Source organism: Eulemur rufifrons, chromosome 17 (genome assembly GCF_041146395.1).
Source record: "Eulemur rufifrons isolate Redbay chromosome 17, OSU_ERuf_1, whole genome shotgun sequence".
In the NCBI taxonomy this organism is placed as follows: Eukaryota; Metazoa; Chordata; class Mammalia; order Primates; family Lemuridae; genus Eulemur; species Eulemur rufifrons.
The window spans coordinates 34,619,296-34,646,301 of NC_090999.1; the positions used below are offsets into that span (position 1 = coordinate 34,619,296).

The 27,006-nt window shown below is 39.0% G+C and overlaps 1 protein-coding gene across 1 annotated transcript in view; it reads right to left on the reverse strand.

Annotated features, from left to right (window-relative positions):
• The window catches only part of CDC20B (cell division cycle 20B), a 49,494-nt gene continuing 22,488 nt past the window's right edge, over nt 1-27,006 (reverse strand). The window contains exons 5-12 of the mRNA XM_069492385.1: nt 24,428-24,521; nt 19,318-19,434; nt 14,706-14,902; nt 13,555-13,649; nt 11,226-11,451; nt 6,606-6,731; nt 6,004-6,121; nt 1-1,163 (exon numbers count right to left, since the gene is read on the reverse strand). Of these exons, the coding sequence (XP_069348486.1) occupies nt 1,066-1,163; nt 6,004-6,121; nt 6,606-6,731; nt 11,226-11,451; nt 13,555-13,649; nt 14,706-14,902; nt 19,318-19,434; nt 24,428-24,521 (1,071 nt within the window). The 3' untranslated portion in view covers nt 1-1,065. The remainder of the gene's footprint in view (nt 1,164-6,003; nt 6,122-6,605; nt 6,732-11,225; nt 11,452-13,554; nt 13,650-14,705; nt 14,903-19,317; nt 19,435-24,427; nt 24,522-27,006) is intronic.

Sequence of the window (27,006 nt, forward strand, 5' to 3'; positions counted from 1 at the left end):
CCCAGGTAACATCATTTCAAAACACTTCCTGGAGAGGTTAGGACTTGTACAGGTGTGTAAAGAAAAGGGAGAGAGAAGCAAGAATTCTAGATTAGAAGAAAAGCTCCAAGAAAGGTATCAAGGCCAGAAATCACCAGACTTAGCCAAAGGTTAATGTAGGAGATGAATGGGGATTAACATTAACAAGACAGAGCAGTGGACTGATCAAGCCTGACGGAACCTTAGCAGTGATCAAATCCAAATTCCTATTCTGGCAGATGTTGCGACACAGCCAAGGTTACACAGCCTGTTTATGGCAGAACCAAGGCAAGAACAGGTCCCGGAACTCCAGGTCCTGGGCTCAGGACTCCAGAGATGGAGGCCAAAGGGTTTAGGTAACAGGGTGTCATTGAGTTTACCAGCAGGGCACTGAGGGGATCGGCACGATGCTTTTAGAGGCTTAACCCCACAGTGCTGTGGAGACCAAAGATTAAAGACAGGAGGACCAGTTAGGAGGCAGTTACAACAGATGGGCCGTCAGGTACTCAGGACATAACTAGGAGAAACAAAAGAAAAGAGAGCCTGGGGTGAACCGAGGCAGCGTGGAGCAGAGTGATCAGGAGGCTCCCTGAGTGACAGTATGAATTTAACAAATGTTTTTTGAGTGAATGAGCTGTGTTTTCAAGGTATTGAGATTGAGCTAAAGCCAGGAAAGGATCTCAAAAAGGAAATATCCAGAGGCAGTCAGAAATACAAGGCTGGAGTTTGGGAGAAAAGTCAGGTGGGGGAAAAGTAGAAACCTTTGATATAGATACTATCTGAATAAAGTCATGAAGATGAGTCTTGAAAGAGAAGAGGAGGAGGAGGAGAGCAGAGAGATGAGAAGTCAAAGACAGTCTCTGGGAAACGCAATGGGAGGACGTGGAGGGAACAAAGTAACCTAGCAAGAAGATGAGAAGGCGTATTCTCATCAGGAAGGGCACTTCATCGTGCTCAATGCTCATGACAACCCCATGGAGAAGACACGCCAACGTCGTTATCTTCACTTAGAAATGAGGAAACAAACTCAGCGGGGCTGGGTGACTACTAGCACTTCCACACAGAGGCTGTCCCATCAGCTGCAGCAGAAAACACCCGGGTCTGGTCCGGACTCAAAGCCAGGTGCAGCACTCTGCCTCTGTGGCCTGGGGGAAGAGAGAAAGACAGTTCAGATTCCTTCCGCAGGACAAGGGCTGCTGCTGTCCCAGGATAAAGGGATTCCCACAGCCAGCGCGTTCAGAGCTGGCTCCTCCTGAGCCGCGCTGGCAAACAGCAGTCAGTGCTGGCTGGGACACCCTCCCATAGCTGAGGTGTCTCTTCAGTGTTTCCCCTTCAGGGTTATTCTCCCACCCCCAACCCTACCAGCATCCTGTGGCTGCCATAACAAATGATCACAAACTGGGTGGCTTAAAATAGGAGAAATGGATTCTCTCCAGTTCTGGAGCTGGGAAGTCTGAAATCAACGGGTCCGCAGGGCTTGCTCCCTCGAGAGACTCTAGGCGGAATTCTGTGCCTGGCCTCTTCTGGTTCCTGGCAGCTGTTGGCAATCCTTGATTTGTGGCCACATCACTCCAGGCTCTGCCTCTATGGTCACATCGCCTCCTCTTGCATGTGTCTGTTCTCTGTGTGTCTCTTATAAAGACACTTGTCATTAGATTTAGGGCCCAGCTGGATAATCCAGGATGATCTCATCTCAAGATGCTTAACTTAATTACATCTGCAAATGTAACTTTTCCAAATAAGGTCCCATTCCTAGGTTCCAGGGATTTGCCGTGGATATGTTTTGGGAGACATTTCTCAGTCTGCTACACCACTCACGCCCCACACTGTTCTCAGCTCTGTCTTCCCTAATCCACCCACAGCCAGGAATGCCAGAGCTGTGCTCCTGCCACGCAGCCCACCCTCCCCCAAAAGCCATCCCCTTAGGACCCAGGTTTCAGGGCACTAATCAAATAAATTGATGCAGCCTAATGAAAAATGACCTAAAAAGCTCTCCCACAAAGCATGTGTGAGTCTCACTTAGAAAATTCTAGAGACAATACCCTTCCTGTTGTCTTACACTAGTTCTACATGAGGTTAATAGGTATTAAAAATGAAAAGAGCATTTCATGTTCACATTAATTTTGGAGGTTTGGGTTAAGAAAATTGACCATATTTCCTTATTTCAGCACTTCTTTATTTTAGGACTACTACATGCATCGTAAACGTTTTGGAGATGAGGCCACAATAGGCACCACTGCTCAGACTGATTTGATCACAGTGTCCTTTTGACTTGAGAATCTCAAGGGACTAGTGTTCCTTGGAAAATGCTTTGCAAAACCTGGCCTATTCCAACAGTGACTTTAATGCTGAAAACTTTAGGGCAAAATAGATGAAGCTGACTCCATGAAAGGAGGCTGGGACTAGGAGAATATGGGCGGAAGGAGGTCGATAAGATTTTGAGTGGGTAGATATTTGGGGGCACAACTAAAATCAAACAAGATGGGTGGTCAGCTCCTCAAAGGACCCACACTGCTCACAACTCACCTGAGAGATGGAATTTCAGAAATGATCTCATACTCTGATACAAGGTTCTCAGCAGAAAGGAGTGTAAAAACACTATTCCCTCCTGAAGGAGCCATATCTCAGACACTTGGAGGCTTTCTCCATCTACACACATCACTCCCAACACTCTCCTATGTGCACACACGCCAGTAAAAGGTGCCCCCAAGGACATGGGATTGGCCCTTAAACATAAAGAAGTTTAGATTCATAGATAAAATGCAGCCCCCTGATTTTATAGGTGAAGACAAAGACTTAGAGATATTAAATGTCTTGCCCAAGGTCATCCAGCGAATTAGTGACAGAACCAGAACTAGGATCCAATTCAATGCTCTAACCATTTGGACCATACTCCAAACTCAGAACAATAATCTCTTTTTTACTGAAGGCCACTGTCCATTTTTAAAAAAAAAAAAAAAATTAGAACCATATAAATGAAAAGCAACTGGATTTAGTTGTTTTAAAAGGATAAATACAGGAGCCAAGTTCAGTGGTACACACCTGTAGACCCAGCCACTCAGAAGGACTGTTTGAGCCCAAGAGTTCAGAGCTTCAGTGGACTATGATTGAGTCTGTGAATAGCCACTGCACTCCAAAAAAAAAAAAAAAAAGATAAATGTAGAGCATTACACTAATGCTTTTAAATTAAACCTAAGAAAGAACAGTCTACTTAATAAATATAATAGGTGATAAATATGCCGTCATTCTTTTGTGTTAAGATGAAGAGGAAGAGAAAAAGGAAAAATAACAGTGAAAAAAATTCCAAGCCTTTTCTAAAGCATGCTTTGAAAACTATCTTGAATTAAAAATTGGATAGCTATTTCTGTAACTTGTTAGGAAAATGGCATTTGAATAGAAAGCAAAGGCAATCTTGAAGTTCTTCTCTCACATTGATGATCTTAACTTACTAATAATGGGAAATGCCATCTTTATCTCAGACAAAGGTTCTTTTTAAGGGTTTACATTCCCAAGTTCCAAGAATGCTGTCACTGAAAGCACTGAAAGTTTGGTTTTCTTTATGCAGCTGTAGTCCCAAATGAGACTACATACTAATACAGGTGCTATGAATTGATGAAACCAAGTCAAAGGCCAGATCTCACCTGTAAGCTAGGAAGTTATGTACTCCTGTTGGAAAGCTGAGAAATTATTAGTATAATTCGTTAGTAAGTGGGAACAATTACAAGTTACCTTTCTTCTGTAGTCAGGTGGGTGTGGCCTCTTTAACTGAAATTTTCCCCCAGAGAATCATGACTATGGTTAACAGGGTGAGGCTTAGTAAAGGTATGATCAGAATCTAGAATAGCTTTTTTCCAAACTCTGACCACAACCCATAGTCAAAACTACATTTTATGTAGCAAACCCATATGTACGCACATAAAGGTACTATATAACTATAGTAAAAATTTCACAAAATACTTACTTTTCCATTTTTTTCATTCTATACAATTCTATTTCATTTTTTTAATACTGAACTTGACTCACTACATTCATAATCCACTGGGTCACAACCCCCCATTTAGAAGACCTGATCCAGATCTCAGTCACCAGGGTGGACGTCCAGAGTGCTGTCCTTCACCCACAGTGGACATGTGGACTCACAGTGAAAACACGTGGGAACTAAATACTGAGCAGTCCATGCCACACAGCAATGCTCCCTAAAGTGTGCTCACGGAACACGTACCTCAAGATGCCCCCCTACAAAAGATTCCCCAAATGTGTTTGGGAAATGCTGAATGCTATAACCTTGTCTTACAGATGTACAATGTACATAATATGAATACATCCAAGCCTTTGAAAGGTCCTAAAGAAATAAAATATGTTCTTGTTTAACCCAGAATTTCCAAACTTATCTGATCACATGACATGTTTTTTTATAACAACCATCCTGGTAGACACTTTCGGGAAATACTGTATGTAGGAGAAACTACTGGGTTAAAGATGGAAATTAGCATCTAAGAGCTCAAAAGTAAACTCATCTTCTCCAACCATAATGTTTTAAGAGGAGAAATGGTTAATTGTTCTCTTTGAAATTCTGTCTAATATTAATGAAAAAATTTCACAAGAAGTTAAAACTAAAACCGTTTGTTAAGGCCAGAGAAACAAAGCAATGTACCTGCAGAGTGCATTCTTCATTCTCGATTCTAAGCATCAGCAAAATGATTTCGAGTATCTGCCGCATGTCCCCACCTAGCTTAAGGTCCTGCCTAGCTGCTGGAATTGTAGTTTTGTGAGGAACCAGGATTTAAGGCTTAATTTAAAATATTTAGGGAATTGCATGTCTTATGATTAAAAACACGGAAAGTATCAACTTATGCTCCTCCTACACTTGTACTTGGCCACCAAAGTGGCTCTGTCAAGACCTGCCTATGTTCTTATTTACCACACCACACAATGTCACAGCTGGCCAGAGGTTCAGCCATGCTGACCAGCAGAGGAAGGAAGTCTATTTGAGAAGGGTGTTTTTTTGTTGCCAAATAACATTCTCAGAATCTCCGAAGAGAGCTGTGGTATTATCACTGCCTAAAATTATACATATTTGTTTTCAGTGTGTCTCCTGCCACAGAAGCATAGGCTCCATGAGGGCAAGGACATTGTCTCTCTCATTCACCTGTGTGTCTCCAGCACCCCAAAAAGTGCCTGGCATAAATAATAGTGCATGCTTCATAAGTAGATAATGAATAAATAAATCACAGGGGTTGACCAGGAGGCCAGGTGAGTGGAGAGGGAAAGACAACAGGATATAGAATCAGAGTCTACAAGAGACTGGATGCCAGGGCTCTCTCAGTTCCTTCATCAACCACCACTTCTGTCTTCCTGTTTCCCAGGCTGGCTAGGAGACACCCATTCACCCTGAGCCACCTTTAACATTCCAGATGGCACCTACGAGGATTTAAGACCCTGGAGACAGAGGCTGGTCTTGTTCCCCATCATGGGGTCTTTCTCTCAAGAAGCGTCCAGTACAAGTCTGTAGAACTAAGCAGAGGGAAAACAGCAGTCTGCCTTGCGAGGGTGGGGTTCACAGGAGAAGTCTCACCGCCGGCAGTGGCTTCCCCACATGTAACACTGTCTCACCCTTCTGGATCTCCTTGTCCCCCACACATGCTGGCACTGCTGGCTTTCCTTCACAATAAGATGGTCTGTGATGCTTCCTCCAGAGTTCAACAACACAGCTCAAAAACTGCTCAAGATCCCCACTGCATCGTTCATACACATATGCGGGGAGGAGGAGATCGGACAGTTTTGAGTGATGAACAATCTTAGTCAAATTCAGAAACATTCATCTATTAATATACACTCTGTGAGGCGTAGCGGGCATAGGACTTTTTCCTCTTATGAAATATATACTTCAAAGAACCAGAAGGAGAAAATCTTTTATACAGGGCTTTTCCCTCCACTGGCTCACTTTTCTATAGGGACATGGCATTTTACTCACCGATTACTCACCAAAAAACCCACCTGACCTGGACAGAGTGGGACAGGTCCACAGAGTCACGTCATTCTTAGGAGTACCTTGGCCAGTTGCAATCTCCTTTGTCTTAGGTAGCCAGATTAAGGAACAAATCTGTAAAAATGACCAAAAAATAGAGAATTATGGCCATTTCCAATTCATTATGAATGTACTTTAACTGACTGTAGGCAGTAGGCTCTGTCCATAACCCATCCTCCAGTACAGTAGGGTTGGGGTGTTACAGGAATTACGTTAGTTCTAGGAAAGTTTATCCCAAGGCAACAAAGGGCCAAGTGTACAAATAGGCTTAGGTTCAATGAACTGAAGAATTCAAGTGAACTGTGGCCACTGGCCGGGAATAGTCAGACTATTCTCAAATTTCACAGTCAAAGCAGCAGTGAGAAAGGGGAAATGTGAAAAAAAGGAAATACAAATTAAATCGAAGAGGTTATATAAAAAAGAAACTCTTGGGAACTGATATTCCTTATGGATTCAGTAGGCAAAGAGAGGTGTGTTTGGGTCCTATGTTCTATCATAAATTATTTTTATAAGATTCTAGAAAACTGGAATAAAAGTGAACTCCAGGGGAGAACTTTACCTGTGAGTTTGTGCTTGGGGTCTGGATGCTTCTCCCAGTATTTAAATCCAAGATGCGTAAGCATCCATCCTTCATTCCGCCTCCAACAGCAAGGACTGCAGACCGCCAGGGACACCAATCCATGGCCTTTAAAGTTCCAAATAATAGCACAGGCAGGTCAGCCTCAGAGAATGTGCAGTTGTCAATGTGATGCACTCAGGTAGGCAGAAGTCCCAGAGCTTTGCACACAGGGCAGCTCTCCTGGACCTCCTATCCAAAGGTAGGAGCAACCACCCCTCCAGAGATTACTTCTCAGGGACTACAAGTCACTTCTGGAAGAGAAGGCACCTAAAAGGACTCTTCCTCAAATTATGATAATAATTGTGGATATTTTTAACATGAAAAGATTATGTAATAAGATGGGTGAAAAACTACATGGAACACATCATATGGGGCAAAAATCTGCTGCTGGAGTAGCTCACATGTGCCTGTACAAACTAGTTCTGGAATGCAGCCTTTCTGTTTGTCTCCCTGTGTCCTTAGGTTCCAGGTAGTGGTCAGAGAAAAGGGAGCTATACATGACTGCTCACAGCTCAAAAATCTCATGCATTTCAAATCCTAATACGTTTCAGAAAATAAAATTGCCTTTTATTTATTTAGAAATTATTATAGTTAACTCTGAAAAATAGGATTTAGTATCACACATTTATAGTAATCACTGAAATGACTAGTAACAATCACTTTAGGGGGAAAGGCGGTACACGGGCAATGTATGTAACCTGCAATTCTGTATCCCCCATAACAATAAGATGAAATAAAAAAGAAAAGAAAAAAAACAATCATTTTAAAGAACATTTAACAAATGCTTCAGTTATATTTATCTGTATGTCTTTAATCGTCCTGGTAACTACCCTCATTTTTGTATATTATCTTCTGCATGTAAAAATATTTTATTAAGTAGCAAACATAGTGCTTTTACTATTTAATTTTCCTGTTGTTTTACCTATTATAGTTTTCCATGTTTTAATATACTTTTTATAATTGTCATTTTTAACAATCCTATAATATTCCATCATGTTTTGTATGCTGATTAATTTTTTTTATCCTAATGTTGGACCCATGTTGGTCTTTTATTTTATTTTGGTTTGGTTTGTGTTCGGTTCACTTCTTTGGAGAGTAGATTTTTGTTTATTTTTTGTGTCTTATTTGTTATTTGTTCTTATAAGAACACTGTAATAAATACATTCTATATGTTTTTTGTTTCTGACAAATTTTTTAAAGTAAATTCCAAGGTTCAATAGAGTTGACACAAAGTTTTCCAAACAGTTATAACATTTTACAACACCAGAATCAAATGAGTATACTAATTTCATCCTGGCTAAAGGTTACTTGAAGTTAAAAATGTTATTTTGCATCTAATGACATTATAATAATTGTAAAACAGATAAGGATGATTTTTCATTTATTTTCTTATCAGCATGAATGAATTTTTTCCTATGCATTTGTCTCTCTAGCACTTCCCCCATGTAAATTGTTTAATTTTTTTGCCACTAAAATACCTATACCGTAACACTTCCTTACAAGCTCAAGTCCATCTTTTAAAAACACACATCTGAACATATAGTAGATGCTCATCAGTCTTCATTTAACCAACTTGCTATATTTACTAAAGTTCTCCATTTCTCCTGTAAAACATATTTACTCCTACCATAACGTGCTGGGAGTCTATTCTCTAGAAGGCTCCAAACTTCTGCTTCTACTAACTAAGCTGTAAGTTTGTAGAGCCCACTGTGTTCTACCAAACCTGTTTATGACAGATGAACTTGGTATTATAATTGTGTGATTTAATGAAATCACACGTAAATATTTGATTGAATCAGCTACTTTATTTGGGCTTAGAGATGACTGTTATTTCTATGAAAACTTAGTTGGAATATGTTGGAAGCTCTTTAGAAATATAGGCTAGTTCCTGAAAAGAGAATGTTGAATCAAAAGTGGCTGAATTAACTATCAAAAACTAGGAAATTTTTATGGAAATTTACAAGGACTATGCACTCTGATTGCTTCATAAGTGGCTTTAGGTTCTCACTCTAAAGATTCTGCAGCAGACTGTATTTTCCTAAGATAGCTGCAACACTATCTGCCATCCAACACTCCTTCTAAACCTTGCCCATTCCCTCCATCAGTAGGCAGAATCTAATTCCCACCTTGGAATCAAGGAGGATTTGTGACTAGCTTGTAACCAATAGAATACAGCAAAAGTGACTTCTGAAATTAAGTTCTAAAAGGTGATTCCACTTTCACTTTGCTCTCTGAAGCACTCACTGAACCTATTGCCCTGAGGCATAAACTCCAACTGGCTTAAGGTGATCATGTTATGAGGAAGCCCAAACAATGGTTGAGAAGCTCTGGAATTATAGGAAGAGGGGAGCGTCACTGCCTGGCCAACTGGTCCAGCCCTCAGCACTTTTAGCTTCCGTCACTGTCTGACTACAACCTCATGAAAGAACTTGAGCCAGAACTGCTCAGATGAGCCTTTCCCAAAGTCCTGACCCAGGGAAATCACAAAAGATAATAAAATGGTGGTTGTTTCAAGCCACTAAGTTTTGGAGTCATTTGTTGCACAGCAATAGACAACCAGAACACATAACATAAATAGAAACTTTGAACAATAAAATATGGTTATAGTTCCTACAAGAAAGATAATGAAGAACTCTAATCAGCCAACCTACATTCAAAGTAAAGGCCTTGGAACTACATGGTGAATGAATGTATAGTCTAATGAATATGGTGAATATAATATTTTCAGTCAAAATAAAATACTATATATGTATCATACTTTACAGGTACCTACTTTGTCTTTTTTAAATAATCATTCGGCTACACCTCTGACTGGGTGAGAGAAAAGGACTACCCCCAGTTTTACCACATGATGGATTTCAATATTTTTTATATTTATTAATAATCATTTTCTTAAATAACCTACTTCCAAATAGCTTTTGCTATAAATAAGCTGTTTTGACAAAACTAGAAGTTATACCATGAGAGGAATCACACAGATGTCAACCTCTCAAGTCCTGTCCTGCTACACCAGTCGGTTAATTGGTGCTGAATATAGAGATGTAACTAGTGACTGCTCCTGTGACTCCCCAGGTATTAGCTATCAGGCTTGGCTTGCTCCAGTTTCCAGAGACTCTTCATGAAGAAGACTTTCATTTAGTAATTCAATCCATTGTATTTTTAACAACAAGGCATCTGAGAAGGCAACTTGGCTGGGCACAGTGGCTCATTCCTATAACCCCAGCACCTCAGGAGGCCAAGGTGGGATAATCTCTTGAATCCAAGAGTTCAAGATCAGCCTGGGCAAAATAGTGAGACCCCATCTCTATATAAAATTTTAAAACCAGCCATGCATGGTGGTACATGCCTATAGTCCCAGCTACTCAGGAGGCTGAGGCAGGAGGATTGCTTAAGCCCAAGAGTTCAAGGTTGCAGTGACTATGATTGTGCCACTACACTGTACTCTAGGCAATAGTGCAAGACCCCGCCTCAAAAAAATAAAAAGATGGTAACTTGTTTTGCTTGGCTTTAGTTTTTCATCTGTTTGTTTTGTTTTGCTTTGTTATGTTTTTGTATTTTGTTTGCAGACAGAATGGTTTCCATACTTTTTTCCTAGTTTTTTTTCCAAGTCATGAATAATGGGTATTTGGACCTAACATCATTTTCAATGTCCTGTAGACATTAAGAGCCACAAGCCAGACACTGTGTAGTAGCAGCAATCACTATATATTCCACCCTATATTATGAAACTTTGTGATAAACTTGCTTATAGTTATAAGGTAGAACCATTTGTTTTTTCTATGAATGATAAATATTCTGAGACTACACTGAGGTCAAGACATACATCTGTGACACCAAGGCCTCCAAGAAGGAAAGTATGGATTTTTGTACTAGGAATAAGAATTTAAAATTCAGAGAAATAAATAATTAAGTGGAGCACAGTGGAGCAACGGTGTACCTCTACAGCACCCTTTTTGTCTTGGGTGTGAGCTTGTGACCCAGGCCCATCAGTGTGCCATCTCTCTGGCTGAAACTACCAACTGAGAGAGGAGAACGTGACCAAAGGCAGAGCAGAATCCTCCCTGGCACTTTTCTACCTGAGTTATAAGGAAAGATGACTTCTTATCCAGCTCCCACCTAAGAGAATCTAAATCAAAGCTGCCAAGAGCCATTCTGCCTACAAAATGAAATCCGAAGGAAGACTGAAACTAAACAGAGACAAGCAGAACCAAGAGCTAAAGAGTTGGGCTCAGAGGACGTTATTCAAGGCCCTACATCCAGCCAATATTTGAAACCAGCTGTATGTACACAGGGCTCCCCAGTTACATGAAAACATAAGTTTATTTTCTTGCTTAAACTGAAGCTTGACTTTGGTTTCAGTCATCTACAACCAAAAAATCTCACAGGTGGGGAGTATGAACAGGGTTGTCTTTCAGGATGGTGATGACAAAATCCAAAACAAATTCTGGAGGAAGAAAAATCTCAAAATGTTGGCTTACTGTTTTTTTTTTTATTTTATTTGTGAAAGATATTCAGTGGCCTCTGAGTAAAGGAAAGCTAGAAAGCTGTTGGATTTCTTACCTTGACTGCTGTAGATTGGGGTATGACTATCAGTGGTTGGCCCTGTGCACTGGCACCTGGATCGTGGGCCCACACTGTCAGCAGTCCGTCACTACAGCCACTGGAGAGCAGACTGCCTTCTGGTGACCACTTCAGAGAACACACAGCTTGCTTGTGGCAAAGAGTTCCAACACGATGCTGGGCCACCCGAACATCGTGATGATAGACACGCCCCAGCCTTGACCCACTGCAGGGGAGGTAAAAAGGCAGGTTTACATGACAGAAAAATGAAGCCCTATTGCCACATAAGCATTCAAAAACATGGAAGGAAGCAGAGTTCAAAGTAAAACTACTGAAAGACTCCTTCGGACTGGTTCAAAACACAGTTGGAAATTCCTTAGGTTAGTAAGTACGGGGGAGTAATCTGTCCAGGTGATTCTTTTCACAAGTGAATAGATTTTTTAGCAGAGTTTCAAATCTGGAATTGAAAAAGTATCCTTTGATAGATATTTCTAATGGCTTCTATATGATGCCATGGAAAAGATAAATGTAGATGATTGCCAGATTTTCCCAGGTAGTAGTTCATATCCTAGACTTTTCTACAACTCAGAATATTTCAGATTATCTCAGTGAAATGCTTTTAGTATATATTTATAGTAAAATGTTAGAAATTTATTATTTCCTTTTTCTAACTGGTAGATTCCTATGAATCTATAGATGCACTCTTAGTTTAGCTAATGTTACTAATATGTAAAAGAAGTTTAAAACTAACTGAATGTCACAGCAAACTGCAATATGATTCAAAATCAGTGGATAATGTCTCTACTCATTGTCAGTGACTTGGATCCAAACAATGATAAAGATCATATCTCCTTTTTAAAATAACAAAGTCTTTCTAAACTACTCTAATTTTCTCTAAGGAGCACATAAATAACATCCTACAATTATTCATAAAATTTCTCTAAGTCCGCTGTTAAATTTTTTAAAACGATTCGGGTACAATGCTGAATAGCATTCTGATTAACAACATGGGCTCTGGAGCCAGACCACCTGGGCTCAAACCCTGACTCTGTCCCTTGCTAGCCACATGACCACAGGCTAGGGTCTCAGTTTACTCATCTGAAAAAAAAAAAAAAGTTGAGGGTAAGAAACCACCTGATAGTGTTATCACAGGGATTAAAACATGGCGTGGTGGCTCACACCTGTAATCCTAGCACTCTGGGAGGCGGAGGCAGGTGAATTGTTTGAACTCAGGAGTTCGAGACCAGTCTCAGCAAGAGCGAGGACTGTCCCCCCCACCATCTCTACTAAAAATAGAAAGAAATTAGCTGGACAACTACAAATATATAGAGAAAAAATTAGCCAGGCATGGTGGCGCATGCCTATAGTCCCAGCTACTCAGGAGGCTGAAGCAGAAGGATTGCTTGAGCCCAGGCGTTTGAGGTTGCTGTGAGCTAGGCTGACACCATGGCACTCTAGCCCGGGCAACAGAGCAAGACTCTGTCTCAAAAAAAAAAAAAAAAGACCAAACATAAAATCATCAACTCTCAAATTTACATTTGAACTACTTAAAGGCCTTGGAATTGGTCTAATTTGAATCTACCTTAAGAACTACAGTACAAAGATAAATGGCTATTATTAAAAAGCAATATATATTTAGACCAATTACCTAAGATCATAGGAACAAGTCATTTAGCTTTTCTGGTTAAAAAGAAGCAGTTAAACTAAATTCGTAGTTCTCAAAGTGAAGCATTATCAGCATCAACTGGGAAATTAGAAATGCAAATTATCAGCCCCTCCCCGCCAAAACCTAATGAATCAGAAATTCCTGCAGTGAGGCCAGCAATCTGTATTTTTTGGAGCCCTCCAGGTGATTCTGACACATGTTCAAGTTTGAGAACCATTGAACAGTATAATCTGTGAGGTTCCTTCTAGCTCTAACCTCTAGGGGTATGTAAATTGGAAACATGCCCCAGAAGGCTTAACATATTCCATAGTATTAACACTAATAGCAATAAATACTTGACTTCAGCAAGTTTTTATTGTTTATGTTATATTACTTGGTACAGAGAAACCTTTCCCTTGAAGAGAATTTCACATTTTATCTGAGCAATTTGGTGAATCCTGTGCTGAAGGCACACGGCCACCATGTACGTGTGGCCAACAGAACACTTACATCACCAGCCCATTTGAACACTGAGCGGGCAGGATCATAACTGATACTAAGGCTAATGTCCTGTTTTGTTTTATTTTGTTTGGTGTGGGTTTTAAATATTATAGTACTGTTCATTCGGGCCCCATAATCAATTGGTGACACAAACATCATTGTCTCCAACAAGATGCTTCTTACCTGCTGAGGATACAGTGATTCCAGCTGAGAGCCCCAACTACTGACAGATGGCCAAGCATATTTCTCAGCCGCTTTTTAGTTACCACATCCCATAACTGGAAAAATGAACAAGCAGAGTTACGTAGCATTGGCGTTTTCACAGCCCACTGTCTTCTCAAAGGCCTGTCAAGTACTGTTGATACTGTCAGTTTTTACAGTAAGTGAAAACTCAGCACCTTTAACCAAAAGTTCTCAGCGTATTAGGATCAGCTGGGGAGTGTGTAAAACACAGACTAATGCTAATGCGCATACTGATGACGCATTTGGTGGTGTAGAGCCTGGGGATACAGTATTTGTTTTAAAGCTCCCCAGGTGAATTCAATGTGCAGCCAAAGGTTGAGAATAATTATCACACTTCTGGCTCCTTCCAAATTGTGGGAATTCCAAATATGGAAGTCTACCAGTTAACCAATAAATATATTAATAAAATGTGGGTGTCTGGACACGTCCTAAAGAAGTTCCACTTACTGCTAAGAGACTCCTTTCCTGCAGGTACAGATGATATTTGACCCATATAAGAAATGACTTTGGTGTAAGAAGAAATCATGACATAACCTTACAGCATCCAGTATCATTGCTGAGAGGAGAAGGCAGTGAGAGCCTTCTGTGTCCCTCCAAAATTATCTAGCACATGGGCAATATTGTTTACACTATGGCTAACAATAACTATAATGTATGATAAATTAGATAGAGTGATGGAAACTTGGTAAATCCCAATCTCAGAGAGCCTATCAGAAAAAAAAACTCACTCATTTTATATAACTCTACTCCTAATCATGGTGTCAGATGAGAAAGAAGAACTGGCAAGGTATCTTCTTCTCTTTAAAGTCCCCAAATTGGAGATTCTACAAGCCCAACTTCAATTTGAGAGAAAAGATTTTTTAAAAAAGGAAAGAATGTGGGGGAAACTAACAAAGGCATCCTTAAGTCCTCATTAAGCACCATTCAGGAAAAAAAACAGAATGGTATCTCTTCTCACTCCCCATAGCTTCAAGTGCCATAACTAATCTATTAATAGTTTCTCTGCTTTTTTATTAACCTGTTATTAAATGTCGATTCTAGTTTATCTATTAATTACATAGAGAACATGAAGAAAAAAAATTGTCCATTACTTGCACTTCTCCCTCGCTGGTGCCAACTGCCAGGCAAGTTCCCTGTTTTATCCAGGACACAGAAGATATATAATTACAAGTGGGACTCAAGTCTATGATTTCGGTCCTCTTGTGGTTCTCCCCATTCCAGATGGATACAGCAGATCCAAGGGCTATAGCAACAAGATTCTGAAAGCTCCAGTCTAGGATATTCAGATCTGTAAGAAAAGCGCTTCAAGTTAGGGTGATTAGACAGCCAAATAAAAACATTTTCAAATAAGCAACTTTATAGGTAGAAGAGAAAGATTAATACTTTCTCTATGGTCAGTTGGACAACAGAAACATGGATCCAGGCAGATCATTGGAAGTTCAAAAATGAAAAGCGGAATAGAATCTAGTGTCAAGACTTACATCTAATAAGCAATAATACTTATCATTCATGCTCAAATATACTTATTTAGAGGCATTTGAAGAACTTGGCGGGTTAATCTACCATCATTAGTATACATGGACTTCATCTAACAAATCACTGAAAACTAGAAGCATATAATTCTTATGGAGACATCCTTGGACCCATATCTACGATACACCACCATCATATCTAACCAAAACACCACCCAGTTAGAACATATCTAGAGAGGTAGTGGCTCACTTATGAATGATACCCAGAAGTTCTCAGCAGTATTCTCTAGCTTCTACTAATAAGATAATAAGAACACTTTGACAGCTAAACAAACCCATGTTGTATGATCACTTATTAAAATATACCCTCTTTTTTTTTTTTATTTTTAGAGATCAGGTCTTACTCTGTCACCCAGGCTGGAGTGCAGTGGTGTGACCATAGGTTACTATAACCTGGAACTCCTAGGCTTAAGCAATCCTCCTGCCTCAGCCCCGCAAGTAGCTGGGACTACAAGCATGCAACACCATGACTAATGAATTTCTTTAGAGATGGGGTCTCACTATGTTGCCCAGGCTGGCCTTGCACTCCGGGCCTCAAGTGATCTTTCTGTCTTGTCTTCCCAAAGTGCAAGGACTACAATCATGAGCCACCATGCCTGACCCCCTATCTTATCAGACAGAAACTCCTATTCTGACTTACACATCTCAGTACAAAACTATGAAGCGCACCAGTCCCACTACAGTGGTTTAAACCCGTACAGTGCATCCCTCCTACTGATGACAACTATAAACTTGTACAAATATAAAAAACAAACACCTGAAGACCCTGAAGAGTAAGCAAAAGCAGGTAAACTCAGCAAGAGAGTCAACCTGCCCAGGGGTGAGTTTCCCACTTTTTTCTCACATGCCCTGAGGACAAGCCCCAGTCATGGAGTAGCACCAACTGCTAAGACTCTGACAGAGAGGCCACCAACTTCCTGGTCAGAAGAACCAGGGAAAAGAGGCTGAAGTGGCCAAAGTGTGTGGAGAAAGTTCCGGAGGGGAGAGAGTCAGGGAAAGGAATCCTCTGATTATTAGTATATGAACCCACACACATCTCAGACTTACTCCTAAATCATTTAAGTGCAGAGGAGACTCGAATTAACTTAGCAAAGGCTTTAAGAACTGAACTGAGATTTGAAACATCCATACAAGTCTCAGCCTCGACTCTGATCCACACATATGAGGGACAGACCAAAACAAGCATAATAAAAGCTTTAAAAACTGATCTAAGATTTGAAACAGCACTCAGAGATGGCAAGACAAAACTTACAATGTGAATCTAACTAGGACAAAAACATCAACATTCCATGCAGGACCCAGTGAATATAACATAACATCTACAATGTCCAGGACACAATTCAAAATTACTGAACAGATGGAATAATCAATAGATGAAAACCCCAAGATGACCTAGGAATAGAAATTATGAAAGACCTTAAAGCAGCTATTATATTTTCTATGAGGTAAAGAAAAACATACTTGAAATGAAAAAAAGATATGACACTTCAACAGAGAAACTGAAAAAAGAAACTGTTTTCTATGTAAAGGAAATAGAAACCATAAGATGAAACTCTAAAATAGGAATAGAAGCTATAAAAACCATAAAATGGAAACTTTGAAACAGAAAAATACAATATCTGAAAAATTCTTTGGATAGGTTCAATAAAAGCATGAAACTAACAGAGGAAAAAGTGAGTGAACTGGAATATAGATCAACAGAAATTATCTAATCTGAAGAACATGAAGGAAAAACATTTTTTTAAACATGAATGGAGCCTCAAGGACTTGTGGAATAATATCCAAGATCTAATGTATATATAATTGGAGTTAGGTCGTAGAAGCAGGAGAACAAGGTTTCAAATGACCATGGAGTTCTCACCAGAAACTATGGAGGCCAGAGTCAATGGAACATCTTTAAAATGCTTAAAGAAAAATCTTCCCAAGAATTTTATATCCAGCAAAAATATTATGAAACAGAAGCTGAAAAATCCAAGAGAAGTCTGCCAACAGACCTGATCTGCAAGAAATGAAAAAGGCATCTCTTCAGGCTAAAGGGAAATAATATGAGAGGGAAACTTGGATCTTCAGGAATGAAAGAGAACATTGGAATTGGTAAATATTTGGGAAAATATAAAGGACCATTTTCCCCTCTCAAGCTATTGAAAATACTTTTTAAATTTTACTTCTGAAAGTAAAATGTATAATGATGGTCGGGTTTTCAATGTATGTAGATTGATGTAAAACACATGACAACTACAGTGACCTATGACACAGTTGGAGAGTTGGGGAGACCAATGTGATTGCAGGATCTTTACATATTGTTTGAAGTGTACAATAGTAACCCTAAGTAGACTGAGAAAGTTTAGATTACATTGTAAACCCTAGAGCAATGACTAAAAACACAATACAAAAAGATGTAGCCAAAAAGCCAAGAGATCAATTAAAATAGAAGTAGAAAAGAAAAGACGTCCAAGGAATGAGCCTTGGGTACTACAACATTTAGAGGGCAGGGAGATGGAAGAGAAACAGAAACCAGCAAAAAAAACCAAGAAGGAGTGAACATAAAACTAGGAGGCAAACCAAGAGAGTAAGATAGCAAGAAGGAGGGATTGATCAGCTGTCTCAAATATGGCTGAAAGGGTTAAGTAAATGAGATCTATTAATAAGTGTTGGATTTAATAATGAGGAGTTCTTTGGTGACATTTGGTAGAGCAGTTTCAATGAAGGATGGTGGAGTGGAATTTAAAGCCTGACTAGAGTGGGTTTGAAACAATGTGGGGAGAGAAATAGGAAATTTTGAGTATAAACATCTTTTGACAAGTTTTGCTGTCAAGGGGAGGAGACACAAGGAGCTATGGTTTAAAGGAAAAATGGGAACAAGTGGGTTTTTTTTTAAATATGGGTTTTGTGTTTTTTTAACATTCCTTGAAAATGTATCCTCCTTAGTTGGCCATAAGAATAAATTCTCTTGGAGAAGGAGCTGTATGAGTACGTAGATAGAGAACTGTTCCCTTTAATGGCTTTGCTCTTTCCTGTTTATTCCTCTGATGTTCAACAGAGCCCAGGCCCCTTCCCTCTGCTTCTGTTCCCCTCACCCAGAGAGCTCACACTGGCTCCTGGCTTGACCTATAATCATCTAACCTACCTACCAGTCCACCCTCTCTTTCAACTACCAACTTCATTTCTAATGATCTGCCAAACCTATTCTGTGTCTCACTGTCTCCTTTAATTTAATATTCCAAGAACAGTCTTCCCTCCCCAAACCACCTCCTCTGCCAACCTGTCTTCCCAGTGACACCACCCTTCTCTTGCTCAAAAACTTGGAATAATCTTAAATTCATTTCTCATTCCAGATATTTTTCTTTATGGAGGAAAAATGAGCCCTTACTCTTAGAAGGCTTGTTCCTGCTAAATGCATTCTGCATACTCTGCCATGAATTTTCCTTTTATGTTTCTCTTAGTCAACAACTCCCAAGATAAATATAAATTTCTAAATTTGAATCTCTTCATAATCTGTATCCACCTATTTATTCCCCAGTCTCCGATACATCCTCTTCATTGCCATTAATTATCATTAATTACCAACATCCTGCTTTACTCGTGCTGTTAACAATACCAAAAATGGTCTTTCTTCTCCTGTCCACCCTCCCAGGTCCTACCAATCTTTCAAGACCCAGCTTAAGTCTGAATATCTCCATGAAGTCTTTCTGGACAACCTTAGAGTTCACTGAGCCCCTTGTAGTCTTTACAGCTCCTTATACCCCATAATCCATTATTTATATTCTACATTGGCATGTTGGTGTTGGTTCCATGTGGGTTAGTCCTGTCTTCCAAACTAGATTACAAGCTAGGTACATAATAAGCAGACCCAATGTGGTTGTTTGATTAGAGTTACCCAAGTTTAAAATATATATGTAAGAATAGGCCACTGTTAGTACAGTTCTTTCTAATATAGTAACACAAAATGTATGTTTCTCACGCCCTATCAACATTAACAATACTCATTCATGAACATGAAAGTTGCAAATGAAAAAAATGACTACATTAATCATATTTGCATTGTACACCACTGGACATGAGGCACAAAGAGCATTTGGTTCTTCCATAATCAAATTACAAGTTTATGCCAGAGTACAGGATGTATTTTGTCATTTCAGATTTTTAATTCACAATCTAAATGATAACTTACAGTAGTCATTTCGAAGACCAGTAAGATGGATCTTCACTTCTGGTTGGATCATGGAAGACTTTACGTCACTGAACCTTTTAAGATAGAAGGATTCATCTCTGACTCCATCTCTGCAGCCTACAAGAAACAAACACTTCTACACATCTCTATGATCCTGAAAATATAATATTTACCCTTGTGGGTATCAAGAAATAACATTCATTGACAAAGATTAATTATGTGGGAAAAAAAGTGATCATCATGATACAACTGTAGTACCAAGAGCAAGAGAAGAAAGGCAATGAAGAACACTCCAGTATTAATTTAAAAAATAATATTAAAAACTTATTCAATGGAACTTTCTAACAAAAAGCACATGAACGCCAGACCTAAATGTAGATGACAGATCTTGTAAGGAGTACACAGAGACACTACATGATGCTTTGAATATTTATTCTGTCATTTGACATTTTTAAAACCAAAGCAAATTTTGCATATCCATATGTCTGTCACACCCACACTTACCTAGTATGGTAAGCCTGGTATACCTAAGCCCTACTCTGAGTCTTTGTAAATAAATATTTGTTGATTCATTGATTTTTAACTATTTCCCTCACTATTTCTGTACCAGAGCACATAGAGTTATTACTTTTGGCTAATTTTACCCATGACTATCTGAGGTCAGGATTATATATGCTTTGCTAAGTTTTATTTCTCATCAAAAGACCCCACTAAGTTCAAACCACAGGCTGCTGTCTTTTCATCTCCAACCACTTGGTTTGTGATCAAACTGAGAATGATATAATCAATAGAAACCAAGACCACTCAGGTGACTTGTGGTGTCTATGACCAGATGGCTTCTGATAAAAGCATGAGAGCTTCACAATGCTGTACCAAGAAAACCAAGAAACCAAATTGTTGCTCATAAATCCCTGCCTCAGTGTTAGCTGTGAAAACCTGCAGTTATAGGAAGAACTGCAAGGTTACTAGATATACTCAGGCCTGTTAATAAAGAATCACTAAAGGTTAAAAAATTGATATCCAAAGAATCAACAAAAAAACTCCTGGAACTAATGAGCAATTATATAATAGTAAGGTTGCAGGATACAAGCTTAATATACAAAAGTCAGTTGCATTCTTATATTCTAGCAATTCACAATTAGAATTTCAAATTAAAAACAAAATACCATTTACATTAGTACCTCAAAAAATGAAATACTTATGTATAAGTCTCACAAAATATGTACAAAATCTACATGAGGAAAACTAAAAAACTCTGATGAAGGAAATTAAAGATCTAAAGAAATGGAGAGATATTCCATGTACAAAGATAAGAAAACTCAATATTATTAAGATGTCAGTTCTTTCCAACTTCATCTGTAGATTCAATGCAATCCCAATCATAATCCTAGCAAATTACTGTGTTGATATTAATTTTGATTATTTTGTCAATATCAACAAAAAATTATTTTGATAATTTTGTTAATTCTAAAAGTTATCTGGAGATGCAAAAGATCCAGAATAGCCAATGCAATTATTGAAGAAGGACAAAGTGAAAGGCCTGTTACTACCCAACATCAAGACTTAGTATAATGCTATAGTAATCAAGACACACACATTAAAAATGAGCCAAAGATCTGGACACTTCACCAAAGAAAATATACAGATGGTCTACAAAGCATTTGAAAACATGCTCAGTGTGGTATGTCATTGGGGAATTGCAAGTTAAAAACAATAAGATACCACTACACACCTATTAGAATGGCCCAATTCCAAAAACACTGACAACACCAAGTGCTGGTGAAGATGTGGAGCAATGGGAACTCTCATTCATTGCTGGTGAGGATGCAAAATGATACAGCCACTTGGGAAACAGTTTGGCATTTTCTTACAAAACTAAACATACTTTTACCATATAATCTAGCAATCACACTCTTTGGTATTTACTCAAATGAAATGAAAACTTAATGTCCATACAAAGAAAATCTACACACATATTTACAGCAGCTTTATTCATGATTGTCAAAACCTGGAAGCAACCAAGATGTCCTTCAGTGGGTGAATGGATAAATATTAACTATGGTATGTCCAGACAATGGAATAGTATTCAGTGCTAAGAAGAAATGAGTTAACAAGCCATGAAAAGATGTGGAGGATCCTTAAATGTATATTACTAAGTGAAAGAAAAACCAATCTGAAAAAGCTATGTACCGTATGATTCCAACTATACAATATTCTAGAAAAGGAAAAGTTACAGATACAGCAGATACACTAAAAAGGTTGCTATGGGGCAGGGATGGAGGGATGAATAGGCAGAGCAGAGAGAATTTTTAGGGCAGTGAAACTATTTTGTATGATACTGTAATAGTTATAATGTCATGATAAGTTTGTCAAAACCTGTAGAATATACAACAAGAATGAAGTCTAGTGTAAACTATGGACTTTGGGGGATAATGCTGTATCAATGCAGGTTCATTGATTGTAACAAATGTACCATTCAGGTGTAGGATGTTGATAGTGGGGAAGGCTGTGCATGAGTGGAGGCAGGGGACATACGGGAACTCTCTCTACTTTCTGCCCAATTTTGCTATGAACCTAAAACCACTCCAAGAAATAAAGTATATATATACTTTATACATATAATAAAGTATAATTTTTATATATATTATCTCCTAGGATATTATAAAATATAGGTACATTATCTCTGGCTTCATAGAAAATATGTTTTTTATTTTAAGTCAAATATCAATATCTTACAAAACAAAAAGAAGATAAGAGAGCTGAGGGAAGACATGTCCCCAAACATTTTGTTTTGCTTTTAAGAAAATCTCATTCTAAGGGAAGAATAAAATTCACTCTCTCATCCCAACCATACGTTTCCAAACCCCCAAAAGAACATTTAGAAGGCCTGAAACTTTATGCCATTTTTATGCATCTAACTCTATCTTTTTTTCCCTTTTTACTTCTGGGAAACAGAGGCTTGAAAAACAAACATGCACAAAGTTCTAGAAGGTAAAAGTGTTATCTATGTATTATATGTATAATTTTCAAAAGAAAATTTTAATGAAAAATTAAGATAGGACATAAAAACAAAGTATACTTTAGCATTGAGCATTTCTCTCTCCTTGTTCACATTTATATTTGAGATTCTTTCAAAGAACCCCATGGATTTGCTTACCAGAACTTATCCCAGAGGGAAATGTAACAGGCAAGTTTCTCTGACATTGATGAAATGAACCACTAGTTCTCTCAACAAGTTTCTCACAGGCTCCCAATCACTTCTTTTCCAACCATGATAACAATCTCATGAATAACACAAAGATTTCCAAAAGGGAAAGAGAAAGCAGGAAGGAGAACATACGGGGCTTTAGGTAAAAAGATTTGGGGAGCTCTAAATGCTGCCTAGAATGAGGACCTTCTGCAAACAGCCACAGGCATTACCTCCCCACTGCATGATTGCAGAGCTGCCTGATACATTCTCAAGTTTCCTACCAGCTAAAAGGTAGAAAAAAACAACGACGAGATGAAAAATAGAACAGAAAAGACAAGAAAATTGGAGCACCAGTTCAGAAGCACCAACATAATACTTTCAGAAAGAAAGAAAAAGAACAGCTAAGAAATTATTAATATTAAAGAACAATTCCAGAAACTTTCTAAGAACTCTAGGACATGGGTCTCCAGATTGAAAAGGTCCACCAATGGATTTTTCAATTAAAATGAGTTTTTTTTTAAATGCCAAGCTTTATCATCATGAAATTTTAGAACACTGATGGTAAGAGACTTTTCTAAGAGCATCAAGAGATAAAAGGCAAAGTATAGGAAGTAAAAATAGCATATGACTTCTCAGCAATAGTGGATGCTAGAAAACAATAAAGCAATACCTTTAAAATTCTGAGTGAAACTAGAATTCATAACCAGCCAAACTATGAATCAAGTGTAAGAGTAGAATAAGTAGAATTTTCAAACCAGCAAAACCCAAAAGACCACTGCACCGCTGCCAGGAAATAGTGGCTCTAACATTGAAGAAGAGAAGTCCCAGGATTACAACTATGCAACTGGCCAAGAGAGCAGCCTGTTCAGCAGGCTCCAGGAGGGAGGTCACCATGGAAAAGAAGGAACTGGAGTGAGCAAGTGTGTAGAAAATGTTACTGATAGTTGTAGAACAAAACACTGGAACATTTAGAGGGAATATGAATGGTGTCCCATAGATACCTATTATAGTAAATGAAAAAATAAGCAATTTTTAATTCTCAGAAAAACAGTTCACTAGAAAAGACACATAATTATAGCACACTACTTAACTTGCTAGTTGGAATAATAGTTGTATGGTAATATGATGTAAACATTGAATACTAATTTTACTTTCTTGAAGTGTGATAGAAAGCACGTCAAAAACCTGAAGACACTGAATGAGGCAGGAGGAGAACTAAGTTTTTATCCACTGTGCTAGAAAGTCATGAGAAAGTCTAAAATTATAAGAAATAGCAGTTTACCGATATTATTTAGAAAATAGATGTAAATACCAGGAGTAACAGCTGGGAGAGCTGAGGTTGGTTGCCTCTAGAAAATGGGACTTGAGGCCGGGCGCGGTGGCTCACGCCTGTAATCCTAGCTCTCTGGGAGGCCGAGGTGGGCGGATTGTTTGAGCTCAGGAGTTCGAGACCAGCCTGAGCAAGAGCGAGACCCCATCTCTACTAAAAATAGAAAGAAATTATATGGACAGCTAAAAATATATATAGAAAAAAAATTAGCCGGGCATGGTGGTGCATGCCTGTAGTCCCAGCTACTCGGGAGGCTGAGGCAGTAGGATCGCTTGAGCTCAGGAGTTTGAGGTTGCTGTGAGCTAGGCTGACGCCACGGCACTCACTCTAGCCTGGGCAACAGAGAGAGACTCTGTCTCAAAAAAATAAAATAAAATAAAATAAATAAAAAAAGAAAAAAAAAAAAAGAAAATGGGACTTGAGAATGGGGTTGGTTAAGGCAGAGGATTTTAAGAACTATCCAAATTTTGTAATTATGTTAATTTAGTCTTGTAAATATTAAAAATAATATATTTTAAGATAAGGAAGAAATGAAGGAGGCAGAGAGAGAGGAGGGTAGGAAAGAAGGACAAACAGTCTTTGCCCCATACCTTTCCAAACACACTGGGATTGTGCACAGAGCTGCATTTTTCCATTAAGCTGCTGAACCACCTTCTGGGTTGCAAACAGGTGGTTTCGGCATTTCTGAAAACAAATACACATAAAGAGAATACTTCCTTAGAAACATATATGTACATCTCAGGCATGATGCATGATAGAGTTAGAACTGATAATTCACTGACGTTCAAAGACATTTTCCAATCAAACACCACAATAATTGCTAGTATGTATTAACTAAACACTGTGTAAGGAACAGTGCTGAGCATCTTACATATATTGTTTCTAATCTCAACAGCTCCATTAAGCCAGTATTGCTCAGCTAGAATAAAATCCTTTTTTATTCCTCTAGCCTAAATACTCATGTAGCCAATAAACCGTAGGCCAGTGGTATCACCAAAGGCTGCAAAAACTGAAATGTCAGGATATTTCTAGTACTCTCTGAAATTAAAAGACCTCCCCAAAATAATAAAGTTGAACATTAGTAGGACAACATTTTGCAAGAAAGATTTCTTTCAAGGAGTGATTCTCAACACTTAACCCAGAGATATTCTCTCAGTTTGTTACTGAGATCTTCTCTGGGCCTCAATTTTCCTCATCTATAATATGTTTGGATTGGACAAATCATCTTAAAGGTCCTTTTCCATTAACACCTTTACCCACTAGAAATGGGGACATCAGCTACTCAGAAGGCTGAGGCAGGAGGATCTCTTGAGCTCAGAAGTTTGAGGTTGCAGTGAGCTATGATGATGCCACTGTACTCTAGCCAGGGCAACAGAGTGAGATGCTGTCTCAAAAAAAGGAAGAAAGAAAGAAAGAAAGAAAGAAAGAAAGAAAGAAAGAAAGAAAGAAAGAAAGAAAGGCAGGCAGGGCAGGGCAGGGCAGGGCAGGGCAGGGCAGGGCAGGGCAGGGCAGGGCAGGACAAAAGAAAAAGAAAAAAGAAATGGGGGGGCACATCACATCACGAGATCTTAAGTAACTTGACTAAATTTCCATGACCACAAAAATCTGATTGATATTTCCTTGGGCCAATATATAAAGGGCACTTCTGGCTAGGCGTGGTGGCTCACATCTGTAATCCCATCACTTTGGGAGGCTGAGGTGGGAGAATTGCTTGAGGCCAAGAGTTCAAGACCAGCCTGGGCAACATGGCAAGACCCTGTCTCTACAAAAAATTTAAAACTTAGCTGGGCATTGTGGCATACCCTTGTAATCCCAGCTACTCAGGAAGATGAGATGGGAGGATCACTTGACCCCAGGAGCTCCAGGTTACAGTGAGTTATGATGATGCCACTGCACTCTAGCCAGAGTGACAGAGTGAGACCCTGTCTCTAAAAAATTTTTTACAAAAAAAGCGCTTCTGACATTCTTACATTCAATTTCCATCAAAAACAGCTAGGAAAATTAGTAATAAGTGGGAAAAAAAGTACTTATTGGAATTTTCTAAAAACATAGTGTTGAATAGTTAAACCACAGAAGATTCTTTTTTTCTTCTTTCACAACAATATATTTGTTTTCTTTTTTTCTATTTTTAGAGATGAGGTCTCACTATGTTGCCCAGGCTGGTCTCGAACTCCTGGTCTGAAGCAATCCTCCCACTTCGCTGGGATTACAGGTGTGAATCAGCACACCCGTCTCTCACAATAATATATTTAATCTCACACACATGACAATCACTGAATCACCATAGTTTAGACAGACGTCTCTCTGACAGGCATCACTTTGATATTTTGGTTTTCTTCCTCAATGTTATGACAGATAACAGGCATTGCCAGTCAATGAATCATGGGTTTTTAGGTATTCAGATAGAACAATTAACCATATATAAGGGTTTCCCAATCTCAGCATTATTGGCATTTGGCGGCAGATAATTCATTGTTATGTGGGCTATTCTGTGCATTTTAGGGTGTTTAGCAGTGTCACTGGCCTTTACCCACTACATGCCTTCCCCCTGGGTTGTCACAATCAAAAACATCTTTAGACATTGCCAAATGCCCCCCTGGGAGCACAGTCACCACCCCCCTCCCCCCAGTAGAATTCCTAGAATGACCTGCTGGCCAGGAGCTCAATGAACTCTTCACAAACTCACTTCTTCATAATCTCGTGGTTACCATAAAATTGACCATAGCACGGTCCAGCACACAATTCAGCTCCATAAACCCAGGGTGCTCTTTCCTAGCCGAGATCTACTTATTCCTTTAATTAGCAACTGAGCATAGACCTCGCTGACTATGAATTCTGACAGTCTCCATGCTACCCTCATTGCAGACATACCCTCCAGATGGTCAGGGAAAACCACATGAAGTCCACACACATTTATGGTAAAGACCTCTCTTTGTATCTTTACCACTCTTGGGTCATGACAACAAACACTCTGCATTGAACAGTAAAAACAGTTTCCATTATCGTCTGCCCAGGTTCTTCGGTGATCCTGGGATTGTGTTCTAGCTGCTATAACAATTGCTATAAAGAGGTATCTTGCCAACACCATCGTGAGCCCACAGACAGAGCCACCAACCTTGCTGCCACTGGTCACCAGAAAGGATAAGGGGCAGGGCAGTAAGAACTCCAA